This window comes from Phyllostomus hastatus, unplaced genomic scaffold, assembly GCF_019186645.2.
Source record: "Phyllostomus hastatus isolate PE091 unplaced genomic scaffold, TTU_PhHast_1.1 phas_contig_1, whole genome shotgun sequence".
Taxonomy (NCBI): domain Eukaryota; kingdom Metazoa; phylum Chordata; class Mammalia; order Chiroptera; family Phyllostomidae; genus Phyllostomus; species Phyllostomus hastatus.
This window is the reverse complement of record NW_025333498.1, coordinates 29,434,031-29,457,023: the sequence shown is the minus strand read 5'-3', so window position 1 is coordinate 29,457,023 and position 22,993 is coordinate 29,434,031. Positions and strand designations below refer to the sequence as shown.

Below are 22,993 nucleotides of genomic sequence, written 5' to 3'. Positions count from 1 at the left end.
GGAAAAATTTTAACAAAAGAGTAATACTTACCTGATAAATATTTCTTTTCATATGGAACTAAAATACAAAAGAAGTCCAAAATTAAAATTTAAGTATGCTTTATTCTAAGTTTGCCTTTAAGCACTTTCAAAGCAGCTAAAAATGAACCCTTTTAATAGCTCAGTAGGATCCATAATTCTGTTGTTTGGTATTGCATGTGTTACCTGTTTCAAAGTTAGTTTCTTAAAAAAGATGTAGGGGTCTGATAAGATGCATTAGCTTGGTTGGTGGAAAAAGAATAAGGAAACTCAGACAATGAGTAAGGGAAAGAAGAGGATTATGGTTGGAGAGTCTGTACAAAACACAGTAAATTAAAGCACACATTCGTGCACCTCATTAGTACCACAGCTGTGACCTTACTGCATTAGCGTGCATTTACTCATGTTCTCTGATGTTTCAAAGTTTAATTAAAAATTTGGCTTATGTAATGGTGCCCTGAGGCACAGTAAAGGACCCTATATTTTAAAAGTCCAATAAATAATGGAAGTTAGAGGCTACTATCCTAAAACTATGACATATTTTATATAATCATTATAAAACTGTAGTCAAGAACTCCACTGAAGCAAGTAAAAAATATCTACTATATTTTGCCGTGTATAATGCGCACGCACATTTTTGTGTGTGTGATACACGGGAGTATTATATCCATTGTATGTAATCATTATACCCATGTATAATGAACATCCTAATTTCTTCCTCAAAAATTTGGGCAAGAGGTGTGCATTATACATGGCAAAATATAGTACTTTCAGATTTAAAGAAAAGAAATAAACCAGAGAAAGTGTACAGTTTTTGATTTACAGTTAAAGTGGAAGGGAATACTAAATGCAGAGTGAGGAAATGGCTGTGTTATGTTTCAAGCACTCCAAAATTGTATTTTGAAATTTTAAGTTCCTTAAATGACAGAACAGTTCTTTCTAGAACTTACAACAGACTTCATGTAATGTTTTAGTAATAACATCAAAATGCTATGGTTCAGAATTATGTCATTCACTGGGAAGTATTATGATGGATCAAAAGAAAAACTTTTAATTCAGAATAAATTATAAACTACAAAGTAATTTTTCTTTGCCAAAAGAAATCAGTTCTTGCACAAAATCAAATTATTTGTAAACTAACATTAGAATCCTGGAATCATTAGAATTCTGGAATCAGACATGATTATTCACCACTTCTACTCTTCAATCAAATCACATGTAAAAAGGCTATGAACTGAATACTTTCCTCTGGACAACAGAAAAAAAAATTGACCTTGAAAGCTCTAAGAATAAGCAATACAATCAAGTATGTGTGGTTCACCTAATCTGGCTGTACCTTTGAAATGTAAGAGAATTAATATTTGAATTCTAAGAGATGTGAGAACAAACCATCCTAATACTGGGTTGGCCAAAAAGTTCCTTTCTTTTTTTTTCTTGGTAAGATGGCTCTAGTAGTGTTTAGTAGTCTTTAATTCCATTTGAAACAATTGTGTTAGATTGTATTGTGACAGCTGTCATGTCAGCGTGAATTTTTAAAAAAAATCAAAATTGGTGAATTTTTGTGCAGCCATTTTAATATTGAAGATGGAAGAAAATGCGCAACATTTTTAGCACATAATGCTTTACTGCTTCAAGAAAGGTAAAAACACAACTGAAACACACACACACACACACACACACACACAGAAAAAATTTGTGCAGTGTATGGAGAAGGTGATATGACTGACCAAACAGGTCAAAAGTGGTTTGTGAAGTTTTATGCTGGACGTTTCTCTCTGGATGATGCTCCACGGTCGGGTAAACCAGTTGAACTTGATAGCAATCTAATCGAGACTAATTAATTAAAATCAACCTTATACTATGCTGGAGATAGCCAACATACTCAAAATATCCAAATCAATAAAGTGACTGGCAAAAATGAAAAATGTGTCTTATTTTATAGAAAAAAAAATGGACTTTGTAGCCAACCCAATATATATTCTGGTCTTATTCCCTCTCTTGAGGCATACTTATCTCAAAGAAAATTATTTCAAAACCAGCCCTACTTTCCCCCTGCTCTTCAATTGGAAAAATGCCTTTAATTATACTTACTGGCTGCTTTACAAAGGGTTCCTTGCACAGAAGTAACTTCACAATTTCCTTTTTTCCATTCACCAGTCGTGGTGTGCAAAAAGGCACAGGTGTCAACTAGATCCTCCTCATCATCTTGGTCTGTCCACTTATGAAATGTCATATTTGAATTATCAAACCACTTGAAACTCGCATCTGTTAGTTAAGAATATTCGTATCAGTATAAAAGCCAAAAGGTCTAGGATTAAAGGTGTGAAGTTACTAAGGTATGTCTAGGTCAAGCGTTTGGTTGTAGGATTTAAATTAGAAGAGGAATATATCCTGTGTATAGGTAAATTAAAGGTATTGGTTCAAGAAGGTTCTGAAGATCTCATGTTTGTAAAGAAAAATATATCATTTTATGGAAATAGCCAAGAAAATAGTTAAATTATTAACAATAACCTTCACTTCATTTTGAAAGTAATTATATATTTTCTATAATAACAAATACATTTACATGATTATATAACCTTTATATATCTGTATCCTATTAATCATTGACACACTGACTTTTATAATCCTGCCATATTACAACAATACTGAACCCAGAACTGTATTTTTATCCAGACGAGAGAATCAGTTTGAACTGTCACATGTGAAACACATTGAGCTGCTCAGGGAAAAGCTGTGGTACCAAGACAGGGGTGCATACTGAAACTGCAGTACTTGGAGACCAGAGGAAGCCAACCTTGAGCTAGGGAATCGGCAAATCTAAAAGAAAGTAATCAGTTTTATTAATATTAAGGAAAAAAGTGGTATCTCAAGACAAATATCACTTACCATCTGTATCATAAAACATGCCTAGTAGGATATCATCTGGGCCTTTCCATTGCTTTTTCAGTGTATCCAGTATGAAAGCATTTTCTTCTTCATTGTGTATGCTGATCATATCTGCTCCTGAAATTATTTTAGGAAGGAAAAAAGTCTCCCCAGAGCCAATAAAAACCATGTGAAATGTAAAAGTATATATTATTAAAATACATGTTACACAATTACATTTTTAAGTTTAGCTTGAAAATATGCATGTCTGAAAAGAATGTAATCATGAGAAAAGTAATGTGATATAAATTGGATAGAATCATTTTATACTCTGTTTGATTCACCTAGAGTTCATAATCTCATTTTCAGGAAAACATCACGGGGAGGCTGAGCAGTAAAACACACTATGCATCTCTACTTTTTTCCACTACTCACTTTCCTTAACAATCATGGCCCTATTTCACAAGGGTAGAGAGGAGTAGCTCTTATCAACCCACACCCAGGAGAGCTAGAAAGTATTAGGGCCACTTCCCAAAACAGTCCCAAGACCTGGTCAAGTTCAACTAACAAGCAGTGTGTCTGACCTGCCTCACTTAACTAGCATTCATACCCCTGCTGCCCAAAGCCTATTCCCATATTTTCTGGTCATCCTTAGAACTAAGTCCTGGTTAATGACAAAGGAGGTCCTCATTCTCACTGGGTAATTAATTGAATTTTCCTGGGACTCACTGGGTTCAAGGGTAAAGAGCAGCAGCCATGTATATTCTTGTCTTGCATATATTAACTTTTTTATCCTTAAAATCTATACGTTACATAGCACCCTATAAATATCAGCAGTAACTCCACTTTTCCAGGAGATATTTAACCTTGTCCCTTAACCCAAAGTTTCTCTCGCAAATTAAAAAGTAATTCCACAGTCTTCATTGGTTAATACCTATGAGAAACTAGTGGAGTTAGTTTCTGTAGTGATATTACATGTTTTTGCAAACTAAAACAACTATGTCATCAAAACTTGTAGAAACCAGAAATCTGTTTGGAAGAGTACATCTAACCCCTGGTGAAGATAGAAGTAACAACATCCTTTCAGCTGTATGTAGCTACATGAAGAATATATAACAATGTCCCTAAGATAATGATTTTCCAGTCTCAGTAATTATAGAAGTAACAACTTTTCTATTTTCCAAGGATAAGTTGTTTATCCTACACATTTTAAAGTTGGTTTGGAGGCTCTGTGTACTACAATGAATTCAAGTACATGAAGGAATGAGGGAAAAGCCTTTTCTACTATTACATTATTCCAAAATCATCCCGATGGCAAGGGCTCCTGAAAATCTCAGTACAGTTACACTAAGGTGGTTCTGCGAACTGTAGTCTGCATCAGAATCACCCGGAGAGCATGTTATTACAGAGTGCTGGGCCCAACACCAGAGTTTCTGATTTTGTGGGAGTGAGATGGGGCCTGAGAATTTACATTCCTAACAAGTCCCAGATGATGTGAATACTGCTGATATAAGAGACCACACTGAGAATTATAGGAGGCTTAAACAGTAGGCTAGTACTTACATCACTCTAAAATAATACTTTTTGTAATAAGTTAACAAGTGGGGAAGAGAAAGGGTTCCTGTTATGTCCTAATGTGATAAGAACATCTGTATTAGGTTGTTTTCACATCTTTCAAAAGAGGCTTAATGAAGAAATGTAATTACAGAGGAAAAAAAACTATAGAGCCAAAAATGTCCCCCAAAAGCATACCATATTGTTAAAAAAAAGCCAAAAGCTCTATTAAAATTAAAAGGCAAACATCTTAATTAAAAAAAAAAATTGTTCTCAAACTGAAAAAGGCAATTCACCCTCACAAAATAAAATATAACAAAAATATGTGAAAAATGCAATCTCACCAGTAAAGAAATGAAAATTAAAGAATAAGCACATGTTCAGATTCAAAAGTGTCCACCTTGGGTGTAGGAAAATAGGAACTCATAAATGGGTAGAGTAAAAATTAGTACATAGTACAACCTTTTTGGAGACGATGTGGAAACATATATCAAAAGCCCTTTAAAATGTACATACAGCCTTGACCAGTTTGGTTAACACTCCACAAAACAGGTTACCATTTCGGTTACCATTTTGGTTCCCGGTCAGGACACATGCCTGGGTGGCTGATTTGGTCCCCAGATGGGGTGCACACAAGATGCAACCAATCAGTGTTTTTCTCTAGAAACATCAATTGTTTCTTTACCTCTCTTGCTCCCTCCCTCTACCTCTCTAAAGGTAAATAAATAAAATTTTGGTGGAAGTTTCACTGACTACCCACCAGAACAAAATTGGAATTACAACTAAAGTATAGGTAAATCATTTTGAATAACTAACTGAAGAGTAGCTGGAGAGTAGCTTTATAACCAAAGACTTACAGAAGGAACCACATCACCATGAGACTGGTAGGAAATATGGAGGCATGAGAAGACTGGCTGGGCTCCCAGAAGCAACAGTGGAAGTTCCAGGGGGATATTTCAGCAGCTGGGTGGGAGGTTCCCCTGAGAATTGTCAGGTCTAAACCCCAAGCTGGGCTCCCCAGCCTAGAGCAGCAGAACCAGGAAAGGAACCCAAATAATATCCAACTACAAAAAGCAGCAGGATTTTTGTCTACCAGGGAGACAAGGCTACAGACACAAAGAGCTTCTTAAGAGGCCAGTGAACAAATTTTTGTTTGCAACCACTTAACCTGGGCTCCAGCAGAGGGAAGGCAGAACAGACTAGAGCCATGTTAGGAGTCATGGGTTGGTGACTCTGGGAGAGAGATGAAGGGTCAGCTGCCAAGGTCTCTGTACTCAGTCATTCCCCATACTGCAGAAGCCATCTGTCTCAGGGCAGAGTACTCCCCTCCATTTGGCATCAGCCTAGGAGAAAGCAATAGCACTACCCACAGAAATCCCTCTCGTGGAGCTTAAGCCTGGCTGCTGAGGCATACAGCTAGAGGGCCTTTTAGTGATAAAGTCAAACAGAAAGCCGGCAGGCAGAGGCAGATCATTGGGAGCTTCGAGACTTTGGCTGACTCTTACCCACAACCCAGTGCTGGTAAAAGCCAGCCTTGCTGCACGACTTTGTTCTTTGTACACACAGACAGGCCCTGCAGAGGGAACCACAATCTGGATCACTGATAGCTCCAAACAGGTTTCTCAGGGCTAGTCACAGACAACATGTAACACAGGACTGCACCAGTGTCTTTGCAGATCTACCTAATACACAGAAACAAATATAAAGAGGCAGCCAAAATGGGAAGACAAAGAAACAGGCTCCAAATAAAAGAACAAGGGAATTCTCCTGAAGACAAGGTAAATGAAATGGAGGCAATCAATTTAGCAGATATATAGTTTAGAGTAATGATTACAAGGATGATCAAATCATGAAAAAATGACAAAAAAATTAAAAAGGAGCAGTCAGAAATAAAGAATGTAATATTTGAAATAATACACTGGAAAGAATAAATAATAGCTTGCATGAAGCAGAGTATCAAATAAGTGATCTGGAAGACAAGGTAGAATAAAACAGCCAAGCAGAGCAGCAAAAAAAAAAAGGGGGGGTGTATTTCAAAACAATAAGTAGAATTTGAAGGACCTTTGGGACAACATAAACTGTTAACAACATCAACATCATGGGGATACTAGAATGAGAAGAGAGTGAGCAAGGGATCAAGAACCTAATGGAAGAAGTAATGACTAAAAACTTCCCTAATCAGCTAAAGGAAAAAGACACATAAGTATAGGAAGCACAGAAGAGTTCCAAACAAGATGGATCCAAAGAAGCACACAAGACACATCATAATTAAAATGGCAAAGCTTAAAGACAAGGAGAAAATCTGAAAAGTTACACGAGAAAAGCAGTTACTTGCAAGCAATCTCACATAAACTGTCAGTTGATTTCTCAACAGAAACATTTTGGGCCAGAAGGGATTGTCATGAAATATTCAAGGTGATGAAAAGCAAGGAGCTACAACCAAGGCTATTTTATTCAGCAAGGCTATCATTTAAAATGGAAGGAAAATGGAAAGCTTCCCAGACAGGAAAAAGCTAAAAGAGTTTGTTACCACCAAAGCTGTATTGCAATAAATGTTAAAGGGCTTGCTTTAAAAAGAAAAAATAACCCAGAAGAAAATGGCAATACATACATATATATCAATAAGCACCTTAAATGCAAATGGCTTAAATGCTCCAATCAAAAGACATAGAGTAGCTGAATGAATAAGAAAAAAAAAACAACATACATATGCTGCCTCCAAAAGACCCACCTCAGATCAAAAGATACACAGAGACAAAAAGGGATGGAAAGAGATATTTAATGCAAATGGAAAGGAAAAGAAAGCTGGGTAGCAATACTCACATCCAACAAAATAGACATTAAAACCAAAGCTACAGTAAGAGACAAAGAAGGACATTACATATGATAAAGGGAAAAATCCAACAAGGAGATAATAACCCTAGTAAATTTTTATGCACCCAACATGGGATCACCTAAATATGTAAAGCAAATCTTGAAGGACATAAAGGGAGAGATTGACAGAAATGCAGTCCTAGGAGGGGATTTTAACACTCCATTGAATTCAATGGATAGGTTGTCCAGGCAGAAAATCAACAAGGAGACAGCAGCCTTAAATGACAGGCTAGACAAAGTAGACTGAACTGATATCTAGAGAGCATTTCACCCCAAAGTAGCAGAGTATACATAATTTTTGAGTGTACATGGAACATTTTCTAGGATAGACCATATGTTAGGACACAAGTCTCAATAAATTCAAAAAGACTAAAATCATATCAAGCATCTTCTCTGATCATAATTCTATGAAACTAGAAATCAATCACAAGAAGAAAACTGAAAAATACACAAAGACATGGAGTCTCAATAACATGTTATTAAACAATGAAAGGGTCAACAACAAAATCAAGGAAGTAATCAAAAGATACCTTGAAAAAAATGAGAACACACAACCTAAAATCTGTGGGACATTGGAAGAGCAGTCTTAAGAGGGAAATTCATAGCATTACAAGCCTATCTTAAGAAACAAGAAAAAGCAGAAAAAAATCTAACTCTACACTTACAGGAACATGAAAAAGAGTAACAAAGTCCACAATGAGTAGAAGGAAGTAAACAAGATCAGAGCAAAAATAAACAAAATAGAGTCTTAAAAAGATATAAAACTTAAATGAATCCATGAGCTGGTTCTTTGAAAAGATAAACAAGACTGACAAACCTTTAACCAGACTCATCAAGAAAAAAAAAAGAGAGAACCCAAATAAATATCAGAAATAAAAGAGGAGAAATAAAAACTGAAACCAAAGAAATACAAAAGACTGTAAGAAAATATTACACACAACTATATATCGCCAAATTGGACAAACTGGACAAAAAGGATAAATTTCTAGAAATATACAATCTTCCAAAACTAAAGCAGGAAGAATCAGAGAATCTGAATAGACAGATTACACCTAGTGAAATTGAATCAGTAATCAAAAAACTCCCAACAAACAAAAGTCCTGGACCAGATGACTTCACAAGTGAATTTCACCAGAGTCTGAGAAGAACTAACACCTTTCCATAAACTATTCGAAAGAATTCAAGAGGAGGGAAGACTCCAAAGCTCATTTTATGAGGCCAGCATTATCCTAATTCCAAAGTCAGATAAAGACACTACAAAAAAAGGAAACATATAAGCCAATATCCCTAATGAACATAGATGCAAAAATCCTCTGCAAATTATTACCAAACTGAGCACATCAATGCATCAAAAGGTCATCCAACATTACAAAGTGGAATTTATTCCAAGGATGAAAGCTTAGTACAACATTCACAAATCAATAAATGTGATACACCATAAAACAAAATAAAGAAAAAATCTCATGATCATATAATAGATGCACAAAAAGCATTTGATAAAATCCAGCACCTAGTTTATGATAAAAACTCTCAGCAAAGTGGGAATAGAAGGAATATACCTAACATAATAAAGGCCATAAATGACAAACCCACTGCCAGCATTATACTCAATGAGCAAAAACTATGTCCCCTTAAGATTGGAACAAGACAGGGATGTCTGTTTTCATCTCTCATATTCACCATATTGGGTTGGCCAAAAAGTTAGTTTAATATTTACCATAAAATAAAAGGCACAGTTTATATTTTCATCAATAACTTCATTGATTTGGATATTTTGTATATGATGGCTATCTCCTGCATGGTATAACATTGATTGTTCTCAATTAATGTGTTGATTTGCTTGCTATCAACTTCAACTGGTCTGTGCAACCATGGAACATCATCATCCAATGAGAAATCCCCAGCACATAACTTCACAAACCACTTTTGACATGTTTGATCAGTCACATCACCTTTTCTATACACTGCACAAATCTTTTTTCACATTTTAGTTGCATTTTTACCTTTCTTGAATTAAGAAAGCATTATATGCTGAAAATAGTGCATATTTTCTTTCATCTTCAATATTAGAAAGGCTATATTTAAAAATCACCAATTTGATGTTTTTTAAAAAATGCACATTGATATGATAGCTGTCACAATACAATCTAACAAAACTTTCAAATGAAGTTGAAGACCACTAAGCACTACTAGAGCCACCTTATGGAAAATCAAAAAACTTTTTGGCCAACCCAATAGTATGGACAGTCCTACTCACAGAAATCAGACAGGAAGAAGAAATAAAAGTCATCCATATTGGTAAGGAAGAAACGAAACTGCCATTATGCAGATTACATGATACTGTACATAGAGAACCCTAAATATTCTACCAAGAAACTATCAGAACTGATAAATCAATTCATATAAGTAGCAGTATATAAAATTAATATCCAGAAAACAGTTGTATTTATATATGCCAATAATGAACTATCATCAGAAAGGAAAATTAAGAAAACAATTCCTTTCAAAATTGCTTCCAAAAGAATAAAATAGCTAGGAATAAATTTAACCACAGATGTAAAACAACCTGTACTCAGAAAATTGTAAGACACTCTAAAGAAAATGAAGAAGACAAATTAGTGGAAGCACATACCCCATGTTCATGGATAGGAATAATTAACATCATTAAAATGTCCATATTGCCCAAGGCAATCTACAGATACAATGCAATTCCAATCAAGATACCAATGATATATTTTACAGAACTAGAACAAATATTTCAAAAATTTAGATGGCACCACAAAATACCCCAAATGGCAACAGCAATCTTGAAAAAGAAGAACAAAATTGGAGGAATCACTCTACATCTATCAAACTACACTATAAATCCATAGTAATCAAAACACTATGGTACTGGCATAAAAAACATACATGTAGATCAATGGAACAGAATAAAGAGCCCAGAAATAAACCCACACCTTTGTACTCAATTCATAAATGACAGAGGAAGCAAGCACATAGAATGAGCTAAAGACAGTTTATTCAATAAATGGTGTTGGGAAAATTGGACAGATATGTGCAGAAAAATGAAACTAGACCACCTTCTTATACCACAAGAATAAATTCAAAATGGATCAAAGATTTAAATGTTAGATCCAAAACCATAAAAATCCTAGAGGAAAGCATAGGCAGCAAAATCTCAGACATTGCTCATAGCAATATTGTGTCTGATATATCTCCTTAGGCAAGAGAAACAACAAATAAACAAGTGGGACTACATCAAACTAAAAAGTTTTTGTACAGCAAAGGAAAACATCAACAAAATAAAAAGACAAACTCACTGAACAGAACATATTCACCGATACCTCTGAGAAGGGGTTAATATCCAGAACTTACATATCAGTTATAAATTCAACACCAAAAAAAAAAAAATCAAACAATCCAATTTAATAATGGGCAAAGGAACTTAATAGACACTTCTCCAAAGAGGAAATACAGATGGCCAATAGATATATGAAAAGATACTCAACATCAGGAATCATTAGAGAGATGCAAGTTAAAACCACAATAAGATGTCACCTCACATCTGGTAGAATGGGTAGCTTCAATAAGTCAACAAAGAACAAGTGCTGGTGAGGATGTGGAGAAAGGAAAACCTTTTGCACTGTTGCTGGGAATGCAGATTATTGTAGCCACTGTGAAAAGCAGTATGAAGATACCGCAAAAAATTAAAAATGGATCTGCCTTTTGATCCAGCAATCCCACTTCTTGTAATGTACACAAAGGAAAACAATTACAGTACATTTACACAATGGAATACTCAGCTGTAAAAAAGAAGAAAATTTTACCCTTTGCAATAGATAATATGGATGGACCTGGAGAACATTATGCTAAGTGAAATAAGCAGTCAGAGAAAGACAAATACCACATGATTTCACTCATATGTGGAATCTAATGAACAAACTGAACTAACAAGAGAAATAGAGACAGACTCATAGATGGAGAACAGGCTGAAAGCTTGGGGTGCCCCAAGGGGATTTGGGTGGTGAAGGAATCAAGGAAAAAAGAAAAAGGACTCATGGGCAGGGACAACAGTGTGGTGACTGCGGAGGAAAAGGGGGATGGGGGTGGTGGAGGTGGGAGAGGGCATAAGGGGAATAAATGGTAATGAAAAAAAAACAAAATGAAAAAAGTTACACCTCAAAAAGTTAAATTAAATTAAAAAGTGCACACAGTATTCTTTGACCTAGCAATCCTTAATCACGCTGAGGCGATCATCCGCTACGTGCTCAAATCAAATAGGCACAATCGCTGCTGCTCCTCATACGTTGCTTACAGCACTGAGAGGCTTGAAGTAATTAAATAATCAATATAAGAAGAGTAATTAAATCAATTATGTCATATACAATAGGAAAATGTACAGTTATTAGGAAATATATATTCTATATTTACTGCCATGAAAAGATATTGCTAAAGGAAAATGAAGATTACAGAACAGTTTGCCTAATATCCATATATATTTATGTAAAAAGGAAATACTTATTAAAATATATTTGCTGGGCTGTGGGTTGTCTAGAAGGACACTGAACCACTAAAACATTGACAGTTATTACATTTCTTTAGGGTGTTCCAATTTTAAGTGATTTTGTTTTATTTTTTAAATATTCACATGTGTTTTTCTGAGTTTTCTACAGTGGTTGTGCATTAATTGTGTAATTAAGAAAGAACTTTGAAAAGAAAAGAAAAATAAGACTAGACTTGAAAATACTTAATAATATTTTAATTAATCCAAAGTCAAGGTTCATCAAGATTCTCTCTCTGAGTCACATCTCCATTTCTAAAATCTGAGATGGTCTTCTTACCAGTTCCAGCTGCCATCCTGTCCACTACATGTCATTTAGACTTGGAGTGTGTTTTACCCTGGTACTTCTTGTACTTGTGAAATGTGACCAAAATGCCACACTAGAAAAATCCTCAATGGAAATATTTTATTGCATTATACTTTAGGCTTAAGTGTTCAGCGATGAATTTTTCATCCTTGTCTCTGACCTTGTAGCATCCAGTGGAACTTTAATGACTTTGAACATTATAATCTAATTAAATACTATATAAACTTATATTACTGTCAGGCAAATAAGACACATTTTCATTTTCTTTAACAAATGACAGTTTAAAACCCTGAAGAATACACACACACACACACAAGCAATTCTTTTTAGCAATGCATTACCAGTGACACTACCTGCTGAGATGTAATGTAGGCATTTAATTCTTTTTATGGCTAGTGACATAGCTTATAGATCATACAAAGGAAAGATTGAAAATATTTTTTCTCTTATAATGATAATATATAAATTAAGGGTAAATGTTGCAAAGTAAGAAAAATTTTGGCCTCTCACAAATATTTTCCTAAATGAATAATATTATCAAGAATAAACAGAGGTAACATCAAGTAAATTAGCACAAAGCATAGTGAATATTTCTAAATATAGCTCTCTGTAGCCCAAAAAGTAACAGGTCACTTATTTTCTATATATATAGGGAGGTGGGCAGAAAAACCTGAATTAACTTCTGGAGGGTGGGCCCCTAGCAGTACAGGCTTCCCCTGCTCTAGGGGAACTCACCTGTTTTAGGAACCCACCTGTATCAATGTACCAGCTAGAATTGTGAGAGGCTGCATTCAACTTCAAAAAAAAAAAATCAACTGGACTTCTTTTGAAGACTCTTTCAAATAAGCTTTTGCCTATTTCATAATGGGTGATTTACAAGTGCACTTGCCTAAACCACGCTGAGTGTTTAGCAGTTTTTGACCAAAACAGCATGATTCCCGTGCCCCACCCTCCCCATTCACCTGATCCTGCCCCCAAGCAACTTTTTCTTGTTTCCCCAGATAAAAGAAGCCCTCCAAAGGAAATGATTTGCTGATGTGGGAGAGGTGGGTGGGGTGGGGGGGTGTAGGGGCACACAGCAGGAACACTAAAAGACATCAAAATCAATGAGTTCAAAAACTGTTTTGAGCAGTGGAAAAAATGTCTTGATAGGTGTATTGCATCAAATGGAGCGTACTTTGAAGGTGACAGAACTTTAAACATGTAAGAATAAATACACATTTTTTATAAATAAATTTCAGGGTTTTGGGGGTCCTCATACTTTAACAATAGGTTTAAGATATGATTTTGCGGCCCTGGCTGGTGTGGCTCAGTGGATTGAGTACCAGCCTATGAACCAAAGGGTCACAGGTTCAAGTCCCAGGCAGAGCACATGTCTGGGTTATGGACCAGGTCCCCAGTGGGGGGCATGTGAGAGGCAACCACGCATTGATGTATTTCTCCCTTTCTTTTTCCCTTCCCCTCTCTCTCCTTTTGCCTCTCTCTAAAAATAAATACATAAATTTTTTTTTAAAATACATGATTTTGTATAGCTGAGAAGATTTAATAAATCCTAATGTAAATATTCTGGTATTTCTTGTGCTTTTGTTCTACATACATAGCAAATAGTGAATTAATGGCCACCACTGTTCTAAACCAAAACACTATCCTACCCACTAATAAGTAATAACAGTATTATAAACTAATTTTAGCTAATTTTCTTACTTAATCAATGCAATGGTATTTCCATGGTGTAAGCAAATGAAGAGGATTATCAAATAAATGGTGAGGTTATCAGACATGTATGAGAAATTTTAAAAAATCAGTAAGACAAGCTATATTTATATATTTTAACTTAGGGGAAAACCTATTTTTCTTTAGACACAGGACAAATGATATAAGCAAATTTACATACAATAATTTAAAATTCCTAAGTGGTTACCCTGCTTGAACAAGTAGAGTTAATGGACATTGAAACAAGCAATCAAAAATCAAGCCACAGAGTTGCTGGGTGTTTTCAATTTTGTTTTGCATTGCTAAAGAAAAACAGTTAATACAGCTAACTACAATTGAGTTCTAGAGGAAGCCAGTCACAAGTATGAATTACACCTTTGTATAGTAAGCAGTTGCTTAACTGTGTAAGATGAGTTAAGCTGCACCATGAATTTCCACCTTGTGGTTCATACAAGCTATTAAGAGTATAGTAACATGTCTTTTCTTGGCTATCAGCCTCCATTATAATGTCTGTAATTGAAATCTGTGTTTATGTCTAAGTATACCTAATATAAAGGGATTTTTTAAAGACATAAAATAGTTGTGGGAGAAAACTCATTTTCCAAAACTTGTAAGACCAGCAAAATTCCTATTATTCAATTCCTTTTAAATGAAACCAAATTGATATATTGGCAATTTTATCTTGTTTTCAAAGAGCCAATGTTCAACACCACTTAGCAGGTTAAGAGTTTTTCAAAAGGAAACAATAACTATGTATTGCATACTATGTGACACTTACTAGGATTAAAAACTTCTACGCTTCCTTTATTCCTTCTCTAATAAATGAATATGATTTTTTATCCTTAACAGAAGACATTTTTTCATTGCTTTTTAGAGACAGAGGGAGGAAGGGAGGAAGGAAGAAAGGGAGAGAGGGAAGGAGAGAGAGTGCAACACCGATGTGAGAGAGAAACATCGATTGGTTGCCTTCTCATATTTGCCCTGACTGGGAATTAAACACACAAACTAGGTAGGTGCCCTGACCTGGAATACAACCTGCAAACTTTTGGTCTATGGGACAATGTTCCCACCAAGTGAGCCACCACTGGCCATGACAGATTGATTTTAATTAAGGTATCCCTAATATTATACAATTTGATATTCTTCCAAAATGTTATAATTTGTGGGTCGTCAGAAATTGTGTTTTTTAGGTAAAGGGCATTTCTAAATGTTGGAATGATAAATATGCCTAAGTCAAAATGTAATGAAATCATCAAGAAATCTTTTATCTCAAACAGTAACAAAAAGTACCTTTGAAGAATCAAGGACTCACATCTCACCATCATACATATTTCAGTTGAAAAAGACACCAGCTCACATCACAGTTGGTTAAAAATCATTTTCTGTTTTTTCAACTACAGTTCATATACAGTATTACATTAGTTTCAGGTGTACACTCTAGTGATTACACATTATATAACTTAGTAAGTGATCATCCCAACAAATCTCGTACTCATCTGACAGCCATACATTTTTAGTAGAATATTATTGACTATATTCCCTATGGTGTACTTTACATCCTCATGACTGTTCTGTAACTACCAATTTGTGTTTCTTAATCTCTTCACCTTTTTCACCATCCTCCCAACACTCTTCTCTGTCAACTGTTAAAATGTTCTCTGTATCTATGAGTCTGTTTCTGTTTTGCTAGTTAATCTATTTTGTTTTTTAGATTCAACTGCTAATAGATATATATTTATTGCCAATTTATTGTTCATATTTGTTATCTTTTAAAATTTTTTTCTTCTTGAAGAACCTTTAACATTTCTTGTAATACTGGTTTGGTGGTGATGAATTCCTTTAGCTTTTTCTTGTATGGGAAGCTCTTTATATGCTCTTCCATTCTAAATGATAGCTTTGCTGGGTACAGTAATCTTGGTCGTAGGTTCTTGCTGCTCATCATTTCGACTATTTCTTGTAACTCCCTTCTGGCCTGCAAAGTTTCTATTGAGAAATCAGCTGACAGTCTTATGGGAGCTCCCTTGTAGGTAACTAACTTCTCTTCTCTTGCTGCTTTTAAGATTCTCTCTTTGTCTTTAACCTTTTGCATTTTAATTATGATGTGTCTTGTCTGAGCCTCTTTGGATTCATCTTGTATGGGATGGTCTGCGCTTCCTGGACTTGTATGTCTGTCTCTTTCACCGGGTTAGGGAAGTTTTCTCTTATTATTTTTCCAAATAGGTTTCCAATGTCTTGGTTTCTCTCTTCTTCTTTCGGTGCCCCATCATGGGAATGTTGATATGCTTGAAACTGTCCCAGAGCATCCTTACACTGTTCTCATTAAGGGGGGGGGGGGGTCCTTTTTCTTTATGCTGTTTTGATAGGGTGTTTTTTGATTCTTTATATTCCAAATTGCTGATTTGATTCTCAGTTGCATCTACTCTACTCCTGATTCCCTATAAATTATTCTTCCTATCAGTTGCTGTATCCTTCATTTCTAACTGGTTCTTTTTTATGGTTTCCCTGTCCTTTTTCATGCTGTTGAAGTTTTCACTGAGTTCCTTGGGCATCCTTATAACCAGTGTTTTGAACTCTGCATCTACTAGATTGCTTGTCTCCATTTCTTTTTTAATCTTCACCTGTACTGATTTTTTTTTTTGTAGAGAGAGAGGAAAGGAGGAGCAAGAGAGAAACTTTGATGTGAGAGAGAAACATTAATTTGGTTGCCTCCCATACTTGCCCTGGCCAGGGATCAAACCCATAACCCAGGTATGTGCTCTGACCAGGAATTGAATCCACAATCTTTTGGTGTATGGGACAGTGCTCCAACCAACTGAGTTACCCAGCCATGGCTCCACATTTTGTTTAGTTCTTTTTCTGGAGTTTTGTTCTGTTTTCTTTTCATTTGGGCCATGTTTCTTTGTCTCCTTATTTTGGCAGCTTCCTTTTGTTTGTTCCTATGTATTAGGAAGAGCTGCTTCCTCTCTCAAGCTTTGTAGAGTGACCATATGTGGTAGGTGTTGTGTAGGATCTAATGCGCAACTTTGTCAATCACCCAAGCTGGGCACTCCAGGTACTTCTCTCCCTCCCTGTGGGCTGTGTACACCCTTCTGTTGTAATTGAGCCTTTTTTAAAGTGTATTTTATTGATTATGCTGTTACAGTTGTCCCAATTTTTTTCTTCCCTTTCTCTCCACTCTGCTCTGCACTGCTCACCCTCCAGTATCCCCCCCACCTTAGTTCATGTACATATAAGTTCTTTGGTTTCTCCATTTCCTATACTATTCTTAACCTCCCCCTATCTATTTTATGCCCACCCATTATGCTGCCTATTCCTTGTACCTTCTCTCTCCATTCTCCCCCTCCACCTTCCCACTGATAACCTTCCATGTGATCTCCATTTCTGTGATTCTGTTCCTGTTCTAGTTGTTTGCTTAGTTTTTGTTTTTTAGGTTCAGTTGTTGATAGTTGTGAGTTTGTTGTCATTTTACTGTTCATAGTTTTTGATCTTCTACTTCTTAGATAAGTCCCTTTAACATATCATATAAGGGCTTGGTGATGATGAAGTCCTTTCACTTGACCTTATCTGTGGAGCACTTTATATGCCCTTCCATTCTAAATGATAGCTGTGCTGGACAGAGTCATCTTGGATGTAGGTCCTTGCCTTTCATGACTTCACATACTTGTTCCAGCCCCTTCTTGCCTGCAAGATTTCTTTTGAGATATCAGCTGATAGTCTATGGGAACTCCTCTGTAGGTAACTGTCTCCTTTTCTCTTGCTGGTTTTAAGATTCTCTCTTTATCTTTAACCTTGGATAACTTAATTATGGTGTGTTCCTCTTTGGGTCCAATTTCTTTGGCACTCTCTGGGCTTCCTGGACTTCCTGGAAGTCTATTTTCTTCAACAGATTTGGGAAGTTTTTCTTCATTATTTGTTCAAAAACTTTTCAATTCTTTCTCTTCTTCTCCTTCTGGCACCCCTATGATTTGGATGTTGGAACATTTAAAGATGTCCTGGAGATTCCTAAGCCTCTCTTCATTTTGTGAATTCTTGTTTCTTCATTCTGTTCTGACTGGATATTTATTTCCTCCTTTTGTTCCAAATCATTGATTTGAGTCCTGGTTTCCTTCCTGTCACTGTTGGTTCCCTGTATATTTTGCTTTATTTTCCTTTGTGCAGCATTCACTTCTTTCTTCATTTTGCAACCAAGCTCAATCATTTCTGTGCACATCCTGATTACTAGTGTTTTGAACTCTGCATCAGATAGGTTGTCTATCTCCTCTTCATTTAGCTCTTTTTCTGGAGCTTTGATCTGTTCTTTCATTTGGGCCATATATCTTTGTCCTAGCGCACCTGTTATGTTGAAAGGGGGTGGGGCGTTAGGCATTTGCCAGGGTGGGGCAACCCTCTTTGCTGCATTGTGGTGCTGTCTGTGGGGAGGGGTCCAATAAGGAACAATGCTGTTTGCTCTAGCCCCACTTTTCAATGAACTCTCCTGTGAAACTGGGAGTTTCACCCACCTTCACAATCCCCTACAGTCAGAGGTTTTGAGTCTAGTTTCCTGGTCAGCCAGCCCCACCTACATGTGGCCCATATGGTCCACAGCCTTGCTGCAGGTCCTCCCTGACTGGTTGTCTGTCTCTGCCCCTCCTACCAGTCTGGCTGAAAGTTTCTTTAACTCCTTGGTTGTCACAGTTCCATGCATTTTGATTTTCTGGTAGTTCTGGTTGTTTATTGTTTTTAAATTTGTTGTTATCCTTCTTTTGGTTGTATGAGGAAGCAAAGTGTTTCTACCTATGCCTCCATCTTGGCCAGAACCACTGCATGTTTTTGTTGTAGTTAATGAGCCTTGATTGCTGTTGGCATGTCAATGAGAGGGATTTACTCCCCAGACCAAACAGCTGCAAGGACTGGCTTCGACCACCAACCACCATGGAGAATCAATGTACAGGGGGCCAACCTACTGAGCAGAACATACTTCAGTGGGGCTCTGGTTCCCACTGAGTCCGTGCCTTAAGCATGTTGCTTGTGGAACTTGCTGGGTGGTGCTTCAATGTGCTCTAAGGCTGTCCACCAGATGCGCTGGCTCTGGGGCCTTCTGGGAGGGGCAGGCTAAGGTCAACTGCTGCCTATATTCTGCTCAGCGCCACTCAGCATGAGTGACAAAGCAATCTCCAGATAGTGTTACTTGGGCTGGGCTTGGAGGTGCCCAAGTGAGGCCAACTTGTGAACCAGGGCTGACTGCTGCTAGTTATGGGTCACTTAGTGAGAGGTATGCAGCATGCCAAGGCCAAGTGCTGCTTGTTTGAGAGATTTTAGGAAGGTCTGAATCATGAGTCAATACAGGTCATTAGTATGGAAAAGCCACTGGAAACAGCTTGGGTGGGCCAGTAAGTTGGTTGGGGTAGGGTCTCAGGGAATCATCAGGGCAGGATGAACAATGTCAGTGAGGTTGATGGAGACTTAGATATGGCGTCTGCCCACTGGCTCTGTGGTGGTGGTGGTGGTGGTGGCATCTCAGAAAAGGAACAATGGCCTCTGCCAGCACTGTTGTCTGGGAGAAAGTTGTCCCCACAGCTCTCACCCTGGTACCAGGTAACTTTTTTCCTCCTTATATGTCCCTGGTTCCTTTCAAGTTGCTACCCTAGTGCCTGAGGTAGGCACTAAGTAGAGGGAGTAAATCCAAGTAAGTACATGCACATGGGCCCTTTAGGAGGAACTGCCTGGGACTCTAGAAGCCTCTGTCTCCCTTAGCCTCAATCCAAGCTGGTTTTTATAGCCAGAAGTTATAGGGACTTCTCTTCCTGGCACTAGAACTTTGGGCTGGGGCCCTGGTGTGGGGGTGAGACACCTTGCTCCTCAAGGGAACCTCATGAGCCAAGATTTCCCTCCTGATTTTTACCTGTACCACATGTGTGTGGGACCCTTCCATGTCTCTGCCTCTCCTACCATGTGGCTTCTTCCTTAAATCCCTAGTTTTAGGACTAGGGATTCCTTTCAGCTAGATTTCAGGCGGTTCTGCATGATAATTGTTCTGTAGTGTAGTTATCTAAATCTTGATGTGGTTGTGCAAGGAGGTGAGTACATTTACCTATACTGCCATCTTGACTGGACGTCCACATAATACTTTAATTTTGAGCCAGTGATGATCACAACAATTAGAAGCTTGACAACAGGACATACTTTGGGCTAAACGAAATATATAGAGTACCCAAACACATCTTTTTTTAAAAAATACCATTTTTATTTATAATATTTCACAATGTGCAATTACAAATATATTTCCCAGAGAACACTGAGCATATCCTCTAGCAAATAGACTTTTCTCATTTTTCTTTAATATATACTTCTTTACCACAGCCTTTACCACCATGGTCCTATGTAACCTGACTTCTGTCCACATACATGCCTGAAACAGCACTTTCAGGGCTGAATAACAGTCATTAAAAACTCTGGTCCTGCAGTCAGAGAGACCCTTGTTTGAATGCTGGCTCTGCCAATTCCTACCTGTGTGACCTTAAACAAATAACTGAACTAAGTTTTTTCTCTTGAAAGAAGGAGGTTGATAATAAACTACTTAACAGGTTTGTCTTAGTAACTGAAGTCATTTAAAATATATTAAGCACAGTGTCTGGCACAGAGCAGGCACATTAAATAGACTCTGCTGTTGCTAAAGTTCTGTCACTCTGCCAGGACTTTATTGTCTAATGACTGTCTTCCACCCCAAGAGTCAAATGTACACCCAATTCCACTGTGGCTTGAATATTGTACAATAAAATTATTGTAAGGATCCAGGTCAAAGAGAGCTACAACAAAACCATTGTTTTAAAAAAAAATTAGTGGGACTTCCAGCAAGATGGAGGAATAGGTGGACACACCATACCTCCTCGCACAACCAAGATTAGAACAACAACAATTTACAGCTAGAATAACACCCATAACTGATAGAGGATTTATCTGAATGGAAGTCGGACAGCCAAGAAGTTGAAGTAGACCCATACATCCAGACTAGTAGGAGAGGACAAGCCAGGTGGGCGCAGGTCAGCAGCGCGTGGAGGTTGGGGAAAACTTGGCGTGAAATCGGCGCCGAAGCCATCCGGGGTGTGCAAGAATGCAGCGGTGGTCCCTGAGTATGCAAGCTGTGGCTGGCGGACCCAGTAAGGTGGCGATTGTGGACCAGGGCAGAGATCGCAGCCCAGGATCCCAGAGAAGGGACTGAGATCCCAGGAGAACGGAACTACCGCCATTGTTTCCTCCGGTCCCCGCTCCCACCCCCGCCCCCGCCCCCACACATATCGTCACAATCTAGTGACTGGGGTGCCCAGCCCCGGTGAACACCTAAGGCTCTGCCCCCCACCATAACAAGAGCGACCAGACCGGAAAAAAAAAAGAAAAAAAAAGGAGAGACAGGGAGAGACATGTTTCCAACAGAAGAACAGATCAGTCCCCCAAGACTCATCCTTTTGAGTGACCAAGAAATAGCCAATCTATCAAATGCACAGTTGAAAACACTGGTGATCAGAAAGCTCACAGAATTGGTTGATTTTGGGCGCAAATTAGATGAAAAGATGCAGGTTACCATAAAAGAGATGAAGGAAGATACACGGGGGAGAGCCAATAGTGAAGAGAAGGAAACTGGGTCTCAAAACAATACAGTGGAACAGAAGGAAGATAGAATCAACCAAGCAGGAAAGCATGATGAAATAAGAATTCAAAAAAAATGAGGAGAAGCTTAAGAGCATCCAGGACATCTTTAAACGTTCCAACATCCGAATTATAGGGGTGCCAGAAGGGGAAGGGGAAAAGCAACAGATTGAGCATGTATTTGAACAAATAATAAAGGAGAACTTCCCCAATCTGGCAAAGGAAATAGTCTTCCAAGAAATCCAGGAAGCTCAGAGAGCCCCAAAGAAGTTGGACCCAAGAAGAAACACACCAAGGCACATCATCATTACATTAGCCAAGGTAAAAATGAAGGAGAGAATCCTAGAAGCAGCAAGAGATAAGGGGACAGTCACCTACAAAGGAGTTCCCATCAGACTGTCAGCTGATTTCTCAAAAGAGACCTTACAGGCAAGAAGGGGCTGGAAAGAAGAATTCCAAGTCATGAAAGACAAGGACCTACATCCCAGATTGCTCTATCCAGCACAGCTCTCATTTAGAATGGAAGGGCAGATAAAGTGCTTCTCAGATAAGGTCAAGTTAAAGGAGTTCATCATCACCAAGCCCTTATTTTATGAAATGCTAAAGGGACTTATCTAAGAAAAGAAGATAAAGAAAAAACATGTATATAAAAGACAGCAAACTCACAATTATTAACAACCACACCTAAAGCAAAACCAAAAGAAACTAAGCAAACAACTAGAACAGGAACAGAACCACAGAAATGGAGGTCACATGGAGGGTTAACAACAGGGGAGTGGGAGGAGGAGAAAGGGGGAAAAGGTACAGAGAATAAGTAGCATAGAATGTAGGTTGAAAATAGATAGGGGGAGGGCAAGAATAGTACGGGAAATATAGAAGCTAAAGAACTCATAAGTATGACACATGACATGAACTAAAGGAGGGGGATATGGGTGGGAGAGGGTGTACAGGGTGGAGGGGAGTGAAGGGGGGAAATGGGACAACTGTAATAGAATAATCAATAAAATATATAAAAAAAGAAAAAAAGAAATTAGTGAAAACTATTTGCTGATTTCTGAGAGAAACAAAAAAGAATAGGTTCCTTACCATGGTCAGTGCACTGATTTCTGACATCCTCTAGGCTTTCCACTTTGATATTTCCTTGAAGAAAAGTGTAACAACTGTCTTGGAACTGAATCCAGGAGGATGAAGGACAATCTATACGGGAAAAAAGAGAAAGAAATGCTGTTAAGTAATTTGAAAACAAGAATTTCATGAATTCCTAAAGATAAGGATATTAGTTCTTAGATTTCCATAGGAAAAAAAGAAAGGCAGTTGCCCTTGTTAATCTAGCCCCTCCTGAATGCCGTTCAGTGGCTGGGTAAAGTACCAGAAGGAACAAGGGCTTTCAGTCTTTGTTAAAATAAGTTGATGAGTGTGATAGGAATTTATTTCTCTCCAACGTATATGTGGAAAAGAGAACTGGGCAAATGACT

At 37.5% G+C, this 22,993-nt stretch overlaps 1 protein-coding gene across 1 annotated transcript in view; it reads right to left on the bottom strand.

The window, feature by feature from the left end:
* Positions 1–22,993, bottom strand: part of LOC123807994 (lymphocyte antigen 75) — a 149,655-nt gene that overhangs the window by 10,531 nt on the left and 116,131 nt on the right. Inside the window, exons 35-38 of the mRNA XM_045822289.1 lie at positions 22,605–22,715; positions 2,908–3,024; positions 2,110–2,283; positions 32–58 (exon numbers count right to left, since the gene is read on the bottom strand). Of these exons, the coding sequence (XP_045678245.1) occupies positions 32–58; positions 2,110–2,283; positions 2,908–3,024; positions 22,605–22,715 (429 nt within the window). The remainder of the gene's footprint in view (positions 1–31; positions 59–2,109; positions 2,284–2,907; positions 3,025–22,604; positions 22,716–22,993) is intronic.